Raw genomic sequence first — 20,200 nt, forward strand, 5'->3', positions numbered from 1 at the left:
GACGACAATCTTCCGAAATCCAATCCAGACTTCCAGAGTTCCGGTCCTATATTTTCAATATCAGATGAGACTTTGACAGTTGGTCTCAACCTCTCTCACTCTCCTCACGCAACTTCTTAACAAAAAAACTAGTGGTCTCAACCAGTTCCATAGTTGGTTCAGACTCGCAAAGGGAGGTCCTGTGTTCGAATCTTCGCAAGCTCATTACCAAGCAAAAAAAAAAGACAGTTGGTATCCATCTGTTCCAAAACTTTAAATATTTGATATACTTTGGACTAAGTTTAGGATTCTCAGCCCTTTGAAATTTTAGTTAGATTTTGAATCAAGATTTTAAATATATAATACCATCGTGAATAAGGATTTATTTGTGTATATATTACCGTGTTCTAAAAAACGCTAGGTGGTAGTCGGGCAGTGGGAGAGCGCCTAGGCCTACTAGGTAGTGCCTAGACGCGCTAGGCGGTTTGTTTTCCTAATATATATAGTAATACACACTTATACTATAAGAAATTAATGAAGAAAATCATTTGCCACAATTCAAAAAATAAACACAAACAAAAATACTTATTACAAAAATGCGTAATAATTGAAGAATATAGACTTCATATAAAAGCATACTCTTTGTTATAGTGACATATAATTTACATTAGATCGACTTTAGTCTTTTAAACTCATTCAAATCTTAAGCTTGCCTTTAATTTTCGACATTTAATCATTAAAAAAAATGACTAGACCGCCTAGAGGCCGCCTAATCGGTCTGCCGTCCGCCTAGTAAGTCCACTGATTTTTTAAACGACTTGGGCCTAGGCGAATCGATTGGGCACCGCCTAGCGCCTAGAGACCGCCTAGGCGGCCGCCTAGACTGATTTTTTTAGAACAGTACTATATAAACATTAGCACACAACCAATATCATTCCAAAGCCCTGAATATAGGAAAACATCCAGTGTAATGGGCACTAGCTTGATTTTCCGAGGTATATCGTCATGGACTCATGGTGGATATATATTGCATTGTTGGATTGAAAACTTGGTGGTAAAATTCCAGTTGATACATATTATTTGAACATCGAATGTCCAAAAACTTCAATAGATCCAAGTATTAACATCATTTTCATTTGGTTTTAGGTAAGAACATAAATCAAATGTTTATATTGATCAGATTCTTGAATGTGGATGGAATTTAAATCAGCACATTTCAGTGTCATCGATCAACCTTTCACATGATCGTTCCTGCATGTATACGTAATTGCACATGTATTGTCGATGAGGTTGACATCAATATGTTAACTGACGAAAGTATCCATATTTAATTATTTATTAGTCAGTATAAATCAATATCTAAGGGTGTTTAAGTTCTTTAAGGTTGGGATCTTTGCCGTTACGTGTGCAACTAAAAAGGCTGGGCAAGATGCCCAAGGCTGGGAGAATCCGCTCAGTTCCTCCTCTCCCTTATATTAGGCCTAATGCCTAAGCCCAAAGGTGCCTCTCTCTTCTGGATCGGACATAGGCCTGTCAGTTATGTTGACTTTGTAATCTGTGCCTTGTGTGGACTCAGATGTTTGATATCTTGGTAATCAAATATTGCGGTCGACAACTGGACATTGAAATTTTGGATGACAGTAGGTGCTATACCAACCTCAACTCCAAGACCGGCAAGACGAGCGCGTTACAACTTACAAGGTGGACATTCTTTCATATATATATATATATATATATATATTCACCAGAATGACATATTTAGAAAATGTCACAAACTCTTCCTCAAAACTAAGTGATATATAACCCCAAAGCCCAGCTGAGGTGAGTTCCTATCTTATACATTTTAAGGGTAAATTTGTCATTTTCTTATACTGCTACCAATACTCCAACAATAGTCTTGCCATTATATGAAGTGGAATTAGTTACGCACCGGCCCACTGCTAAACAGACACAAAATTCGCAGTTCTTGAAACTTTGTGGCTTCCTTTTTTTGTGGATTATGATTATACACGTACAGGTCTTTCGCATTATTAACCCCCGGACCATGGGAACAGGGGCGGCCCTGAGTACTTAAGGGCCCTATCCAAACACTTAATGTGAGGCCCCTATTTTTGAGATCTAACAAAAAAATCTATAGAGAGAATTGATTAAAATGAGCTGAATTGATAGGTTGGAAAAGAAGAAAGTGCCTCTGCACAATACGCTTTCTATCTAATGAGCAAACTAGTGGTTTTCTTAGTCAGTAGTGAGAAAACATAAAAGGTGTAGTAATAATTGTCAATGAATTCGGGGCCCTATTTATGAGCAAAAAATTTGGGGCCCCCAGCTACCTGCCTCATTCGGCTGTACTATATATTCTGGGTGTAGTAATAATTGTCACTGAATGGGAATGCGCTGACCCTGTATTCTGGATTACTGCCTTTTTGATTAGTAAGTGATGTAGGACTTGCAGCAAGTTCCTCCTTGGTGCAGTGTGTGTCCACAGTTCACACGTCTGTATTTTCATTTTAGATGTAAAAGAAACCAAAATTCAATTATGAATGAAAAAGGTATCTATTTATATGAGCGGAATTTGATGCGTTTGTGTTCCCATAATACTTTTTATTAGGCAAAATGAATTCAGCTGAAACAACTCAAGAGCATGTTATATCTCTCCACCCAGAGGACACCACATTGGCAGCAAACCCTGTAGAGGAGGGTAATGTTTTACTTTTATCTACTTGCGGATAATTGCATAATATTATTTGACACAAAGTGGGTAAACATTTCATTAATTGCCAAGTTCAGGAGCAAGTTTTTTTTTTTTTTTTTTAAGAAAAGTATGCCAGGATTAGTGTACAATCTCGTTATTGCCTCCACTTTTACAATAAAATTATGCAGGGAGAGACAAATAAGTAGACATCATTGGTCGCCCCTACAGACATTGTTGGAGTGTATCAGTGTATGATAGTAGGATACAGTGAGAAACTCCGTGCTTTAAAAGTTGTTCCAATTAGAAGCTTGTGAAACAAAAATCCACTGTAATGTGAATTGCTAATTTCAGTATTTTGTAATCATGAGCGAAGTGAGTACTTAGGATGTGGAGGCTTAAAAGTTAAAACAGTTTCTGTTTGTCTGCTCTCTTCTTCTCTTCTCTCAAACTACACAATCAGTGTGAGTGTATGCGGCTCCACCTGTCACTTGGTTCGAATGGACAAATAACAGTATCATTTCTATACTTTTAATGAAGCTGTTGATGTTGTGGCTGCTTTCTGATTTTAATCCATTTAGAAATTCTAGAGACTTCAAATGAGGACTTCGCTTGGGCTACACCTTTAATCAAGGAAGTTGAAAGTGGTAATTGGGACAGTTTCAGCAGCCTTCTTGATGGCCAGCAACAGTCAGCCCTCTCAAGAAAAATAAACAAACGGGAGGAGACTCTTCTTCACTGTGCGATTATTACCGGAAATGTACAATTCTCAAAAAAAGTGGTGGGCAGAATGTCTAAAGAAGATTTAGAAATGAAAGATAATAGAGGGAATACAGCGTTTATGTTTGCAGTCAGCTTTGGAATGATGGAAATAGTTGAGTCAATGTTGGGGAAAAATGATAATTTAGCGTGCATAAGAGGTGTAGATGATTTTCTCCCAGTTGTCTTGGCTGCCACGCTAGGAAATAAGAGTATGGTTCGATATCTCTATAAAGAAACTCCTAAAGAAGAACTGAGCCGTGATACAAGCAAAAATCGTGCTCGCCTTCTTACTGAATCAATTATCTCAGATATGTATGGTAAGTATTACTCTTTTCAGTCCGTTGAGAAAGATTAGGTTTGTTAACTAAGTCACCTACATATATATCATCTCTTATTCCTGTTGTTTCTTCTTGTAGATGTCGCACTGGAACTATTGAAGAGTGACAAGAAATTAGCTTTTACTGATGATGGGGAAAATAGATATGCTATAATTCAGTTGGCGAAAAGACCTCATGCATTTCCGAGTGGACATGAACATGGATTTTTGTCAGTAACCTTGAGCATATGTGAGTTTTGGTTCTTACTGGTTTGTTGGTTCTTCGTTTTGGTGGTCTAGACTCTAGATCTTACATTTATTTGTAACAGCATCACGTACTATTTATGTCTTTGATCCTGATCACACTACTGCTTATTTTGTCAACACAGTTGCGTGGCTTGGGATCAAGCGTCTACAACATATGAACCCAATGCATGGGCAAGTGCTTGAAGTACTTAAAGTTATTAGAGAAGGAGTTTCATTGATAACTGATACGCAGGGACAAGAGTATGAAATAGTGTGTAATTCTGCGATCATTGCCTCCCAATTTGGAATTGTTGAGATTGTTGATGAACTACTCAAGTGTAGACCTGGGATACTATTTGCCAAATTTGAAAATTTAAGAGGCATATTTGCTTCTGCAATCATGCACAGGCAAGAAAAAGTCTTCAACCTTCTGTATGAGATGAGAAATAAAGAGAGTATAATCGCAGATTCTCAGGATGCCTTCTGCAACAACATGTTACATCAAGCAGCATTTTTACCCCCTTCCACTCGGATTAACAAAATCTCAGGTGCGGCCCTTCAAATGCAATACGAGCTACAATGGTTCAAGGTGATTCTTGTTTACAAAAATATGTTAAATGTTTTTAGTGGGAGCTCTGTTTTTTAAATTTCTCGAAGCTCTTTTTACCAGGAGGACTATGATTTGAGTTTAACTAAGTCAACTTGAAGTCAAAATTATGGAAATTTGATAATCTTCTCATTTTAGAATGTACTAAGTTTTCACATTCTCACGCTGTCGCAGGAGCTGGAGAAATTTGTACCACGTAGGTATAAAGAAGAAGTAAACAATGACTTCAAAACACCTCAAGCATTGTTCACTGAACAACACGAGGCCTTGGTCCAAAAAGGAGAGAAATGGATGAAGGAAACAGCAACAGCATGTATGGTTGTGTCCACTCTCATTGCAACTGTTATGTTCACGGCAGCTTTCACGGTACCAGGAGGCACTAATAGTGATACAGGCTTCCCTGTTTTCATAAAGCACAAGTTATTCATATTTTTTATGGTATCAGATGCATTATCACTCTTCTCTTCATGCACTTCGCTGTTGATGTTCTTAGGCATCCTTACATCACGCTATGCAGAACAAGATTTCCTCCTCTCATTACCTAGGAAGTTGATACTTGGTCTCACAGCCCTCTTCTTCTCTATTGTCTTCATGATGGCAGCCTTTTGTGCAACCCTATTTATCATTCTCCGTGATGATTCTTTATGGGTTCCCATTCTAAGCACCTCGCTAGCCATCAGTGGCCCTGTTGTCTTGTTTCTTATGTTGCAAATTCGTCTCCTAAAAGACATGATATCTTCCTACTACGCGCCTAATATTTTTCGTAAGAAAACGAGAACTTTTCCTTAGCAATTCACAAGATACATATTATTTTATCCCAAAAGCACTTTGCGTCCTCTTGTATGTACCTGAATTGGATATTATCTTATGACACATTGTTCTGTGTATGTATCGAGTGTTGAACAATGATTCCATGATGCATCACATGATTGTTATACATTTATATTTGAAAGCCTTCCAAGTTCCAACAACAATTCTACCATGAAGTTACACTTTTGTTCCCAATTTTTTCGTAGGATCAAGTCACAACACCATTTAAGGCATTTATGTCATTCGCGTCAAACTGCATTTAGTGAAGTTAGACCAGATAAAACAGCATTGACACTGGCATAACGGTTTGTCTGAGCAGTTGATCTTACTTCTCAGATAGTCAAATGGTCAAAACTTATAAGAGCCAATCATTGCAGCTGTTATGTTTACGTGGCGTCTTCTTCTCTATAGATGGCAACCTTTTATGCAACTCTTTTTTATCAAAGAAACTTCATGATTTCCATTCTTTGCACTTTGCTAGCTGGCATCACTGTTACCTTTGTTCGTTATGTTGGCATTCCACATACGGGCCCACTGGCCCGGTATTATTGGTTGGCAACTTGGCATTCACTTCCAAGTGCCAAGACACCCCTGTGTTATCTTCTTGTTCCTAAAAGATCTAGCCTTTTGTCGTTATCATGTTGTTAGATTGTCTTCTGGACTTTGGAGTGTTTAACAATATTCTTACCTCAGAAATCAGTTTTGCGAGTTAAAGTACTTTTCTACCTTTATTTACCTTTACTCAACTTCTTTTACTTCCCTTTTTTTATTTTCTTCTGATTTGTTTTTTTTTAGAAATCAGTTTGTATATTAATATTTTACTCGTCTCAATTGTTCAAGGCTAATTTTTTTAGAGCATTTATGATGCAAGTCACTCATATTCACCTCCATCTAGGCTCAATTTCCTCTCTTTTCCACCGTTTTGGTGAAAAGCAAAGTGAGGCTGCGAAATGCAAATGTGACTATTATTTTTGGACAAGATGTTTGATTCCGTCTAAATGTAAAAATAAAAAAAACACGCCAGCACAGAATGAAACATCCCGTCTGAAGTTAAAAAAAAAAAAACGAAAAAAGAGTCGAAAAAACACACGATTATCTCGGTTGCAAGTTTCAATATCATTTTGACTTTTAGTGAATAAGTCACCCTTGTATCGGGAAAGAGTTTTTTAGGATTTGGAGGTGAAAATTCTCAATTCCCCTTCATAGTGACTTGGATTGGATTGGATTGGATTGGGAATGCTCTTAGTTAGGAAGCAAAAAACAAGAAGAAGAAAGAAAAGTCAGGGATATGCATCGGTCATCACGCATCAGTGTTTCTAAATTGTATGTGCAAGGCCAGAATACGTAGATAGGGTTACGTGGACTGATCACCAACCCCACTACAGCAGTAAATAAACATTCTCTAACAAGTGGCTGCTCAGATATTGTCTCTTTTCAACGAAAAGGACAAAGCCTACCACAAGTACTTTATAGTCGTTAATGTGAAACCAAAAAAAAAAAAAACCATGAAGCTTAGGCATTTTGAACCACACGAATTTAGTATTATAAGGTGATAGTGAGGGAGGGAAACATATCAGTCCACCACGGACCACCTTTTTCTTGATATAGTCATTAACTTGCTTGCAAACTATCACTGTTCTTGTGCAACCAAGTGATCAGAAGACCATGAAGCTGAATTGCACAAGCTCAACATAGGCATGTCAGTAATTTTAAGTTAATTTTACTTAATAAAGTGTTGTATGTATTTCAATTCTAGATAGCACATTGATCTTGGTTTGTGAATTGTGATACCTCAACTTATCCTTTACTTGATTGCAGACTGAAGTCCCCTTGCTTTTGCGTTGTGCGATGAAACGAGCAGTGACTAGAGGATTCTGGTGAACTGGGATCCATTCTAAGGAATTGCAGTTTGAGGTAATTGGTGAGGCCTTTTTTTTTTCATTGCATTTATAGACGTCTATTTTAGTTGCAGTAAGGAGAAGAAAAAAAAACGAATAGAAAACAGGAAAATAAAACAGATAGTTTTAATTTCGGGTTGAGGTCAGTGATGGACCAAATTATTCATTATGCTTCTCGGTGAAGATGGAGCCAGGGCAATAGAATGTATTTATATTGATACTTCCAACAAGTTTCACCTGCTAACACAGATAGCATAGGAGTTTTCTCAAACCTTTTTTTTTTTTTTTTTTTTTGTGTGTGTGTGGGGCGCGGTTGTGCAAAACCCAGGGTCGGTTTGGTCAGTGATGGGGCAAGATAATTTGGATCTTGTAATTCATACTTTTGGGGTCTCAGGTCAGGTCTGAAGTCCTTTTAGCTTAGCTTAGCTTACCTATTTCTGAGCTTCGAGTTTTGAGATCTTTGTTTTGACCTCCCGGATAATCTCCAGGTGGCCAAGTGCACCTGTTGTATCCAGAGTTCGGAGCTTTTCCAAGTTGACAAGTTTTGTGCACTTGATGTCTCCTCCACTTTAAATTGGCTACATAGTGGTGTAGCTAGTTCGTCCATGAATTGCCTCAGGATGTGGTTGATGTTTGATTTGTCAGTAGATGCTGGTGGATCTGATGATTTATCTTGAATTGGTGGGGATTGGATATATGGGATACTACAAGTAGTTGCTTTCTGTAGAAGTTGATATTCACTAAAAGTTGGATATTTTTACATTTTTACATTTGTACTTTGTCTTATGTTTTGCATTATGAAGCTGCTACTTTGGGATACTCACGAGTAAGTCTTTGTTATATCATACAGAGGGAATGGGTTCTTGTTTTCGTCTCCCTGCTTGGCGCAAATGATTTAGTTATGAAAATTGTGTTGTTATCTACCCTGATTTGTGTTCCCTGCCATATTGTATTAGTTAATGAAGCTGTTCAACATTCAGGATCTTGTAGTCTCTTGAAAGTAAAAGACGGGGACAAAGAAATGGAGACATTAGAAATGTTCAAGGAACATGACGAGGAAGTGATGAACGAAGTAAATTCAGCAGAGCAAACAAGCACTACAGATGAAGGTAATGTACTTAAATATTTTTGTCGTTGCATCTTGACTTACTTAGTCGACTATATAGCTAATGTGGTCGAGAAACATATCAGTTGCTCCTTCACATTGATCCATACTAGTCCAGATTCTGCTTCTTCAGATCATAATCTAACTCCTAGACACAACCAAATAGTATTAATCCCTAAGACAGCCAAAACCAAACCATATTCATCAAAAACAAAAGACTTCTACAGACTACAGATGGATATTGATAACAATATCAGAGACAGAGAGAGAAGGCAAGAGCATAGAAGTTTGTAATCAACGAAATGATTAAAAAATATTCTTTTATACAGAGGCCATTGTCTACATGATCCTACTCTATGAGATGCCCTTCCCTTTATCGAACCTTTTGTTTATCTTACATGGCCATGGGTTTACTCCCTTAGAGACAATTGTTTGGGTGAAGCTAACGTGCAAAAGTACGACGAAATCTTGTGATTCACAGAATTTTATAAGTGTACGAAGGAATTTGTATGAGTGGTAGGTGTTAGTGTGTCGATAAGGCAACTAGTGCTTCTACCTAATTTTGATTTGAATTTTTCAAAAAAAAAAAAAATGCAGAAGAAGAAAGAAGAAAGAAATACCATATGGTTCCCCAATATTACCCAAACAAGATGGGGCAACCAGTAATGTTTCATTAACTATGATGTACAAATTGGAATGCTGTTTCACTTGGATTATTAATGATATTAATTAGTCACTGAAATTCAGAGATTCCGATTGAAGACTATAAATGGGCAGTACCATTAATCCGCCTCATAGAAAGAGGTGAGTGGAGGAGTTTCAAAAGCCTTCTTGACTGCCACCCTGGTGCCCATGCAAGGCAAATCAATTCACAAAAAGAAACTTTTCTTCACTACGCGGTCATAATTGGAGAAGTGCATCTCGCAAAACATTTGCTGGAGTTGATGTCTCCAGAAGACGTAGAATTGAAGGATGAGAATGAAGATACAGCTTTTGCTATTGTTGCTGAAAGTGATATGATGCAGATTGCTCGGATGATGGTAGGAAAAAATGAAAACTTGCTATGCATAAGAGGTCGTTTTAATTTACTCCCAGTTGTTAAGGCTGCTTGCGAAGGTAATCAGGTTATGGTTAAATATCTATACAAGATAACTCCAAAAGAAGAACTAGGTCCTGAAACAAGCCCTGAAACAAGCCAAAATGGTGCTCGCCTTATTTCTGAATCAATTGTGTCAGAAATGTATGGTACGCAAACTTTTCTACACTTATAAGAAATGTAAACAGTAGTATAGGTCATAATACACTTCATACTTTTCTCATCTATTTTTAATTTTGTACAGATATTGCTTTGGATCTCCTGCAAAAATACCCAAAATTAGCGATTGCTCTAGATGACTTGGGGAGGAATTCTGTAAGCATGTTGGCTACAAGACCTTTGGCATTTCCAAGTGGGTTTCGTCATGGACTTTTGCAGCGCACTGTGCATACATGTCAGTATTATCACATTTATACTATTTTTGAAATGCTTAAAATGACTAGTCAGTTACCATGAGAAATAACTGTGCTTGATCATATATATATGGTGAAGCAAATTATCAATATTATACCCTATGGGATTTTGGAGGAAAGTTGGCGCAAAGGTGACTTTAAGCTATATTGCTGAGTTTTAAATAATGAGTAGCTGAACTGTCTGAGTTTCACAGTTTTTTATTTTTTTTTATATTTTTTTTGGAGAGAAAAAACCAAGAAAAAGATCAGAAATTGTGTGTCATGTCTTTCTGACTCGAGCAAATATACCAAGTATACCAATACAAAACATTATGACTTTTCGAAGTCAGTATTTTGGACTTTTAACCCTTCAGATATATATTTCCTAATCTGTACTATTCAATGACTGGGAAACTACATTAATACCAGGACTTCCTAGGAGAACCTACACTGCTACCCCTACTAGCTAGAGTAACTACTTGCTCTTCGAAAATTAACAACTCATAACAAGTACCCTCCAAACTCCATGCATAGACTCTTAACACTTCATTATATAGATTACAGTGAACAGGACCTTTTTCCCTTCGATTGTTTTCTTTTACATATCCCAAGTCACATAACATAGCCAGAACAGGACCATTTCATTCTCTCTCTTCTTCTCTCAATATGACTAACCTCACTATATATCTAAATAAATTCCAGAGGATATATCATAATCCATCCTAATTGTGTTCTGATCACTTTTGGTTTTATAACACAGTTTCATGTTTCAGTTCACCAGAAATATATACTACGAACTCAATGCATGTCCGAAGTCCTAGAAATACTCAAGATTATAGGTAGCCAACTTGCAGTATTGGATCAGCCACAGCTAAAGGAGGCCAATGCATATTCTGCAATGACCAATGCCAGCCAATTCGGAATTGTTGAGTTTGTTGATGAACTTATTAAGTCTAATCTTGACCTGCTATATAGCGTTGATGGAAATATGAGAGGCGTATTTCCACATGCAATTTTGTATAGGCAAGAAAAAGTCTTCAACCTCATATATGAGATGAAAAATAAGAAGACTCTGATTAGGACTGCTCGCGATACCGCTGACAACAACCTGTTACATCTAGCAGGATTCATAACCCCTTCTTCCCGGACTAACAAACTCTCCGGGGTGGCTCTTCAAATCCAACGTGAGCTACAATGGTTTGATGTGAGTAATCTTATTCACTTGCTAAATGTGAATTTCAATTAATACTTATTTTTTTCATTCTCCAATTCTTGCTCAAACAATTGACAAGTGAACTCACAACTAGATGAAAGAATCATATATTTGTGTTTGTACTTCAGTATGCTACACTTCTAATAATTTCACATTAGTGCAGGAGGTAGAGAGACTTGTACCCCCAAGATATTTACGAGAACGAAACAATGAGGGTTATACACCCAAAGATTTGTTTACGAAGGAGCATGTGGACATGGTAAAAGAAGCAGAAAAATGGATGAAGGAAACAGCACAAGCATGTATGCTTGTCGCCACTCTCATTGCAACGATGGTCTTCACAGCAGCCTTCACGGTACCAGGAGGTGTCGATTCTAACACAGGCAAACCTGTTTTCATAAGGAAAACGATATTCATGGTTTTTATAGTAACAGATGCACTATCCTTCTTCTCTTCCTGCAGCTCAATAGTGATGTTCCTAGCTATCCTTACATCTCGTTATGCCGAACGTGATTTTCTGCTATCATTACCCAGGAAGATGATTATTGGTCTAACAACCCTCTTCTTCTCTATAGACTCCATGATGGCAGCCTTTTCTGCAGCCCTTTTTATTCTACTTCCTGATAGTAAATCAATATGGGTTGCTATTCTGTGCAGTTTACTGGGCGGTATCCCTGTTAGCTTATTTGTTATGCTGCAATTCCCTCTCCTGGTTGACATGTTCATTTCCACATATGGACCTACCATTTTTGTCAAGAAAAGCAATCGCATTCTCAGTTATTTGAATCGCTATATCTGAATCTGTATTCGTATAGAAGTTGATTTCATTGTTTGTGTTGTGATTGTATCAAGTGCTGATCAAGTCCTTTATTTTTAAATTGCCAACAAATATTCATTTATTCTGTCCCATTGTCCTCATAATAGAACAAAGGATGTACCAACCATGCATGACTATTCGAATACGAAAACTGTTGGAGAGACTGGATATAAAACTATTCCATTCTCTGTCCCTAAATTGATACTCAACTAACCGCACTGAAAGAAACAACCCATTGGAGACGCGTGCAATGTCTCACAATTTCAAAAACCACTGTGAACCCAACGGTTCCCGGAGAATGTCTTAATAATCCTTGGTTTAGGATTCTTTATTAATCTTTCTTAATCTAAACATGTTTAATGAATGTTAAGAGTGTTTTCAAACCAAACCTCCTATGAATGAAGATGGTATCAGTACTCTTTGCATGGCTAAACAAACCAATGAAAGCATTTCCAAGTACTAAAATCATGCAGCTCAATAGTAATGTTCCTAGCTATCCTTTTGTTACTTAGGAAAATGATACTTGGTCATACAAGTATACAACCCTCTTCTTCTCTACAGCCTCATGGTGGCATCGTTTTGCACTTCACTAGCCAGCATCCTTTAGAAACAGTTACCTTGTTCGTTCGTTATTTTTTGGTAGTAAGAAAACCAAAGGCATTCTTTTGTATTCTGTGTAAAAGCACTACTACTACTACGTTGTTGTAGCTTATTTTTTTTTCCTTTTCCTGTTTGTGTTTGGACTTTGGAGTGTTTAATAAGTATTCTATCCTCAGAAATCTAGTTGTTCTACTTTTTACCGTCCTTTTCTTTATTTAATCTTTCTCTTCTTCCAATTGGTTTTTCGTGCTTACAGTTTTATTGCTCGAAAAAAAAAATAAAAAAATGGACGGATATGCAAAAGATAGTTTTGTTTAAGAACACGTACAATGTGTTTGCGATTACAAGTCATAGAATGGATAAACTATGTGATCGATCACCAACCCCACTAGAGCAGAAAATAAACATTCTGTCACAACTTGGTACTAAGATATTGTCTCTTTCAATGAAAAAGGACAAGGCCCAAAGTGCCCGTTGCGTAGTCGTTACTGTGAAAACGAAAAATGAAAACCATGAAGCAGCACATCAACTATTAGTCTCAGGCATTTTGAACCACACGAATTTTTTGTAAAGGTGATAGTGAGAAACCCAAGCATATCACCTATTTTGACATATACGTTTGTCTTGATATAGTCATACAACTGTTTGCAAACTATTAATGCTCTTGTGACTGCATTTAAGTGATCACATGATGACCATGAAGCTCAACTGCACAAACTCAACATAGGCAGGTCAGTAGTTTCAATTTTGGTTAGCACATTGGTCTATGTTGTGAATTTTGATACCCACCCTAAGTTATTCTCTTACTGATTGCAGATTTTAAGTCCCCTTGTTTTTTGATCGTGTGTCCCGCGATAAAATGAGCAGCGAGAAGAGAATATCGATGCCCGGGACTGATTCTGAGCAATTGCAGTTTGAGGTAATGGGTGAGCCCTCTGCTTTTGTGATGCTTATATGTATATATATATTTTTTTCATTTAATATTAGACGTCTTTTTTATGTTTGTGGGTTTAATTTTGAGTGGAGTCAACTGGCAGGCAACTGGAATTAAACCAATTATGTATTTCTATGTTGTCATCTCCGTTGATGATGGAATGAGTCAGTGATGGACTAATTATTCATTACGGTTCTCGCCCAATTTTAACTGGTTAAATTCTTAGTCGTAGTGGTTATAGTCTTGCCAGGGACAGTAAAGGCGGAGCCAGCACGATAGAATGTGTTTATATTGATATTTCCAAAAAAAAAAAAAATCCCACTGATAAGTGATAACACATCATAGAGGTTTTCTGGGGTGGGGGGGGACCCAGTGTCTATTTGGTCAGTGAATTGGGCAAGATAATTTGGATTAGTACTTGTTCTTCAGTTCACAGTTTTGGATCTGAAGTGCTTTTAGCTTACCTATTTCTGAGCTTTGAGTTTTGAGGTCTTTGTTTTGAGCTCCCGGATGATCTCCAGGTGGCCAAGTGCACCTGTTGCATCCAGAGTTCGGAGCTCTTTCAAGTTTTTTTTTTGATTGGCAAGCCTGTTTTAAATGAGATCAGTAACTCTTTGATGCTGGCGGGGTTCGATCCCCAGACCTCTGGTGTCATCACCCAAAGGTTTTACCGACTTTGCTAGTCGGCACCTGCAGAGCTCTTTCAAGTTGACAAGCCTCCCCTTTATATTGGCTACATAGTGGTGTGGCTGTGCTACTTCATCCATGAATTGTCTCAGGATGTGGTTGATGTTTGATTTGTCAGTAGATGCTGGTGGATCTATGTTTTATCTTGACTCTTGGTGGGGATTGTATATATGGGATAGTACGACTAATTGCTTTCTATAGAAGTTGATGTTCACTAGAAGTCCGATGTTTTTACATCTATAATTTGGCTTATGTTTTGCATTATGAAATTGCAACTTTGGGATACACATGGTTGATGTCATGTGATATCGTACAGGGGAGTGGATTCTTGTTTTCGGCTCCCTGCTAGGCGCAAGTGATTTAGTTATTGAGTTGCTATTTGCCTTGATTTGTGTTCCCTACCATATTGTATTAGTTAATGAAGCTTTTCATCATTCAGGATCTTGTAGTTTCTTGAAAGTGAAAGGCAGGGACGAAGAAATGGGGTCGTTTGAAATATTCAAAGAACGTGACGAGGAACTGATGATCGAAGAAAATGCAGCAGAGCAAACAAGCACTACAAAGGAAGGTAATGTACTAAAATATTTGTGTAGTTTGCATCTTTACATACTTAAGTCGACTAGATAGCTAATGTGGTCGAAAAACTTATCAGTTGCACCTTCACATTGAGAATATAGGAAAACAAATATAGGTGGACACATAGATGTCAAGCTTGCACAAGGTCTTTACCGGATTATGAGTTCGTGAAAAAGTACTTGAAAGCAACCATCCAGAGACTGATATAAGGTATTCAAAGTCAGAGATGATGGAGGGAAAGACAAAAGTAATGACAAGCCTAGAAGATGAAGGTACTCTATCAGCTGAAAGTCACTAGGAAGTTTAGTAAATGCCACTCCTATGCAGGAATATGGGACAAAGCTATTTGTAGTTTTTAGTCTTGTCGATAGTGAGACTCTTGGATAGCCGGGTAATGGTCCCAGATTAATTTAAACAGTAGAGGTGGACAGATAAATGCATTTGATGCTAGGAGTAATAGGTGTTACTGTGTTGAATAGGCAACTAATACTTCTACTATAAGTGCACTTGCTATTTTTGGCTTGAATGTTTTAAAGAAAAAAAGATTCAGAAGAAGAAATCCCCTGTGGCTGGGGGCATACTACCCAAACATGATATGGAGCAACCAGTAATGTTTCATAAACTATAATGTACAAATTGGAATATTACTTCACTTGGATTATTAATGATGTTGATTGTTGATTACATAATGAAATTCAGATATTACAATTGAAGACTATAAATGGGCAGTACCGTCAATCCGCTCTGTAGAAAGAGGTGAGTGGAGGAGTTTCAAAAGCCTTCTTGACCTCCACCCAGGTGCCCATGCAAGGCAAGTCAATTCACAGAAAGAAACTTTTCTTCATTACGCGGTTATAATTGGAGAAGTGCATATCGCAAAACATTTGCTGGAGTTGATGTCTACAGAAGACTTAGAAATGAAGGATGAGAATGAAGATACAGCTTTTGCTATCGTTGCTGAAAGTGATATGATGCAGCTCGCTCAGATGATGGTAGTCAAAAATGAAAACTTGCTATGCATAAGAGGACGTTTTAATTTGCTCCCAGTTGTCAAGGCCGCATGCGAAGGTAATAAGGATATGGCTAAATATCTATACAAGATAACTCCAAAAGAAGAACTATGTCCTGAAGCAAGCCCTGAAACAAGCCAAAATGGTGCCCGCCTTATTTCTGAATCAATTGTGTCAGAAATGTACGGTACGCAAAATCGTCCACACTTAAAGGAAATGTAATCAGTAGTATAGGTCATAGTACACTACACACTTTTCTTCTCTATTTTTATTTTTGTACAGATGTTGCTTTGGATCTCCTGCAAAGATACCCAAAATTAGCCCTTGCTCTAGATGACTTGGGGAGGAATGCTGTAAGCATGTTGGCGACAAGACCTTTAGCATTTCCGAGTGGGTTTCGTCATGGATTTTTGCAGCGCACCGTACATACATGTGAGTATTATCACATTTACACTATTTTTTGAATGCGTAAAATGACTTTATCAATTACCATGATAAATAACTGTGCTTGATCATAGATATGGTGAAGCAATTTTCAATAGTATACCATTATACCTTATGGGAATTTCGGAGGAAAGTTGAGTTGAAGCTAAATTGCTGAGTTTCAGATAATGCTTTTTTTTTTGAGAGAGAGAGAGAGAGTAAACAAAGACAAAGGCCCAAATTGTGTGCCATATCTTTCTGACTTGAGCAAATTTACCAAGTTTACCAATACAAAACATCACGCTTCCTAATCCTACTATTTCAATGAGGAACTAATTTAGTACAAGGACCTCCTAGGAGAACTGCACTGCTGCCCCTAGTAGCCATAGTAATTACTTGCCCTTTGGAAATAAACAACTCATAACACTTGCCCTCCAAACTCCATACACTCTTAACACTTCAATGTGCAGATTACAGATAAAGGACCTCTTTCCCTTCTATTTTTTCTTTTACATATGCCAAGACACATGACACAACCAGAATGTAATCACCATTTCAATCTCTCTTTTCTGATCTCATTATAACTAACCTCACTATCCATGTATGTAAATAGATTCAAGAGCAGTCCTGATTGTGTTCTGTTCACTTTTGGTTTTATAACACAGTTTCATGTTTCAGTTCACCAGAAATACATACTACGAACTCAATGCATGTCTGAAGTCATGGAAATACTCCAGCTTATAGGTAGCCAACTTGTTGTGTTGGATCAACCACAGCTAAGAGAGGCCAATGCATATTCTGCAATGACCAATGCCAGCCAATTCGGAATTGTTGAGTTTGTTGATGAACTTATTAAGTCTAATCTTGACCTGCTATATAGCGTTGATGGAAATATGAGAGGTGTATTTCCACATGCAATTTTGTATAGGCAAGAAAAAGTCTTCAACCTCATATATGAGATGAAAAATAAGAAGACTCTGATTAGGACTGCTCGTGATACCGCTGACAACAACCTGTTACATCTAGCAGCATTCATAACCCCTTCTTCCCGGACTAACAAACTCTCCGGGGTGGCTCTTCAAATCCAACGTGAGCTACAATGGTTTGAGGTGAGTAATCTTATTCACTAGCTAAATGTGAATTTCAATTAAAATTAATACTTATTTTTTTCCTTCTCCAATATCTTGCTCAAACAATTGACAAGTGAACTCACAACCAGAAACAAGAATATTCTATTTGTGTTTGTACTTAAGTATGCTCCGCTTCTAATAATTTGACGTGCAGGAGGTAGAGAGACTTGTACCCCCAAGATATTTACGAGAACGAAACAGTGAGGGTTATACACCCAAAGATTTGTTTACGAAGGAGCATGAGGACATGGTACTAGAAGCAGAAATATGGATGAAGGAAACAGCACAAGCATGTATGGTTGCTGCCACTCTCATTGCAACGATGGTCTTCACAGCAGCCTTCGCGGTACCAGGAGGGCTCGATAATAATACAGGCAAACCTGTTTTCATGAGCAAAAAGATATTCATGGTTTTTTTAGTAACAGATGCACTATCCTTCTTCTCTTCCTGCAGCTCAACAGTGATGTTCCTAGCTATCCTTACATCTCGTTATGCTGAACGTGATTTTCTCCTATCATTACCTAGGAAGATGATTATTGGTCTGACAACCCTATTCTTCTCTATAGACTCCATGATGGCAGCCTTTTCTGCAGCCCTTTTTATTCTACTTCCTGATAGTAAATCAATATGGGTTGCCATTCTGTGCAGTTTACTGGGCGGTATACCTGTTAGCTTATTTGTTATGCTGCAATTCCCCCTCCTTGTTGACATGGTCTTTTCCACATATGGGCCTAGTATTTTTGTCAAGAAAAACAATCGCATTCAGAATCTTTTGAATCGCTGCAAATTTTGTTGCTTCTGAATTCGTGTTTGTATAACAATTAGATTTCATTATTTGTGTTGTGTTTGTATCAAGTGTTGAAGAAGTCTTTTTTTTGAATTCCAACAACTATACAGTTATTCTATCCTCAGAATAGAACAAAGGTTGCACCAGACTATTCGAATACGAAAAATGTACGACACACACGGCATAGAATCTATTCCATCCTGTGTCCCCAACTAGGAAAGCAAAGCTAGCTTAATACATCTCCTCATTGATGCTCAACCAAGGGTACTCTGAAAGAAAAAACCCGTTGGATCTGTGGTGGTTCTGGTGATGTGTGCAATGTCTCACTAGTCACAATTTCGAAGATCACCACGGTGCATGGTTGTAACGACCTGCCCCTCATCCTACCACGTCGATACTGTTCCCGTTTAGCCATTGCGGACCTCCGAGGGTTTTTCGGACTCCGGACAGCAACTTTCCAGGAGGTCACCTATCCTTGAACTACTCCCATAGTACAATCGTCACCCAAACCCGAGTTAGATGTCTTTCCATCATACCCCCTCTTCGTGCCACGCCCAAGGGTATCACAATACTATAACGACTCTACTACCACATACTCAAACAATGTCACTACTGTCCCCACTTATGTCAAGGTTGTCAATGGATCGGTTTGGGCTGGGTTTTGGAAAATCAGAATCCGAACTGATAAGAAAATTGGGAACCTAAAACCGAACCGATAATATTATATTTCATCCGAAACCGAACTGACCCGAACTCAAAACTATAAAATCAATTAAATCATAAATTAAATCAATTAATTTCAACCACACAATTGATAAACATATTTAAAATTAATCATAAATGTTACTAAAATGTCATCTTATCAGTTCAGGTTCATATCAGTTCAGTGGAGGACAAACCCGAAACCAAACCAATATTTTATCGGTTCGGTTCGGTGGACGGCAAACCAAATTACCAAAACCCATACTGTTTTTTATCGGTTTGGTTCGGGTCGGTTATCGGGTTATCGAAATCTATTACCAGTCCTACTCAGGCCTATTAGTAAGTGGTAGTCGATTCAATATAACGACTTACTGACCGATGTGGGACTAAACCGAATCCAAAATTGTCACAATCCAACCACTTAGGAGAGAGTCGTTCCCAATATAACCAATGTGGGACTAAACCCAATCCAGAATTCTCACAATCCAACCACTTAAGAGCAAGGCCGAAAATATCGGTCGATTTATCGAAAAATTGCCGATATATATCGTTTTTTCAGCAATCCGACTTCGAAAAATCCGAAATATCGGCTCCGAAAATTTAATATTTTTAAAACCGATATATATCGGTAAAACCGATATAAAGATATATATCAGCGATATATTCCGATATATTCGATATATATCGTTTGACTTGGTTGGACAGTTTGACTTTTGACCGATTTTGTTGACTGTTGACCGATATATAACGATATATCCCGATATATATCATTATATATCGGTGATATTTTCGATATATTCCGATTTTTTGATTTTTTTGAATATTATCACCAAAATAGGCAAAAACGATTTATCTCTCCGACATATCGATATATCCGATATATATCTTTTTTTGGCCTCTCCGATATATCCTAATATCCCGAAAAATTGGGCCTTGCTTAAGAGAGAGTCATTTTTGGTTTTGATACTATTATAAAGACTCTACTACCACATACTCAAACAATGCCGATACTGTCTCCACTTACATCACCTAAAGGCCCAGTTCTAAAACCTGCCTAAACGATGGGTGTGTGATTTTAACTCAAAAAGCCTCGAAATCAGTAACTGCCTATCCAATATAATCATGATTCAATCAGACTTCCTAACCGACTAAACCGAATCAAATTGCACTGTAACAATGGTTATTTTGGAAAATGTGTTAACAGTCTTCTTTATTAATTTTCCCTAATCTAAACATGTTTATTGAAAATGTTCGAGTGTTTCCAAACCAAACCCCCATTGAGGTGGTATTAGTATTTTTCGTTTTTGCATGGCTAAAAAGAACCAACTAAAGCATTTCCAAGTACGAAAATCAACTTTTAGAGAGCTTGTTAGTCACTCCATAATCCATATCAAGTAAAGCATAGTGAGTGGAGAGATCAG

The 20,200-nt window shown here is 37.6% G+C and overlaps 2 protein-coding genes and 1 long non-coding RNA gene across 6 annotated transcripts; all 3 read left to right on the forward strand.

Annotated features, from left to right (window-relative positions):
* Window positions 1–2,577: 2,577 nt before the first annotated feature.
* Window positions 2,578–12,012, forward strand: LOC147490660 (uncharacterized). Its single transcript, XM_086565442.1, has 11 exons — window positions 2,578–2,677; window positions 3,250–3,747; window positions 3,847–3,996; window positions 4,136–4,581; window positions 4,774–5,387; window positions 8,111–8,133; window positions 8,264–8,416; window positions 9,160–9,657; window positions 9,753–9,902; window positions 10,674–11,104; window positions 11,277–12,012. The coding sequence occupies exons 1-11, from the start codon at window positions 2,593–2,595 to the stop codon at window positions 11,910–11,912; spliced, it is 3,684 nt and encodes a 1,227-aa protein (XP_086421568.1). The 5' UTR covers window positions 2,578–2,592; the 3' UTR covers window positions 11,913–12,012.
* LOC147490661 (uncharacterized) lies at window positions 6,863–8,017 on the forward strand. The gene is made up of 3 exons (XR_015199690.1): window positions 6,863–7,108; window positions 7,228–7,323; window positions 7,796–8,017. It is a non-coding gene; the product is annotated as an uncharacterized LOC147490661 (long non-coding RNA).
* A 924-nt stretch (window positions 12,013–12,936) lies between the features above and the next one.
* Window positions 12,937–18,195, forward strand: LOC147490662 (uncharacterized). 4 transcript variants are annotated; one of them, XM_086568703.1, is made up of 8 exons: window positions 13,009–13,261; window positions 13,347–13,449; window positions 14,591–14,719; window positions 14,829–14,999; window positions 15,427–15,924; window positions 16,020–16,169; window positions 16,839–17,269; window positions 17,445–18,195. In XM_086568703.1, exons 4-8 carry the CDS (start codon window positions 14,954–14,956, stop codon window positions 18,090–18,092), a joined length of 1,773 nt encoding a protein of 590 aa, XP_086424829.1. In that variant the 5' UTR covers window positions 13,009–13,261; window positions 13,347–13,449; window positions 14,591–14,719; window positions 14,829–14,953; the 3' UTR covers window positions 18,093–18,195. The 4 variants fall into 4 exon arrangements, with proteins under 4 accessions (XP_086424828.1, XP_086424827.1, XP_086424829.1 ...); XM_086568704.1 differs by having other exon boundaries at window positions 13,174–13,261; window positions 13,347–13,456; XM_086568702.1 differs by lacking the exon at window positions 14,829–14,999 and having other exon boundaries at window positions 12,937–13,261.
* The last annotated feature ends 2,005 nt before the right edge of the window (window positions 18,196–20,200 follow it).

The sequence above is a fragment of the Coptis chinensis genome, chromosome 6, assembly GCF_015680905.1.
Source record: "Coptis chinensis isolate HL-2020 chromosome 6, ASM1568090v1, whole genome shotgun sequence".
Classification (NCBI taxonomy): domain Eukaryota; kingdom Viridiplantae; phylum Streptophyta; class Magnoliopsida; order Ranunculales; family Ranunculaceae; genus Coptis; species Coptis chinensis.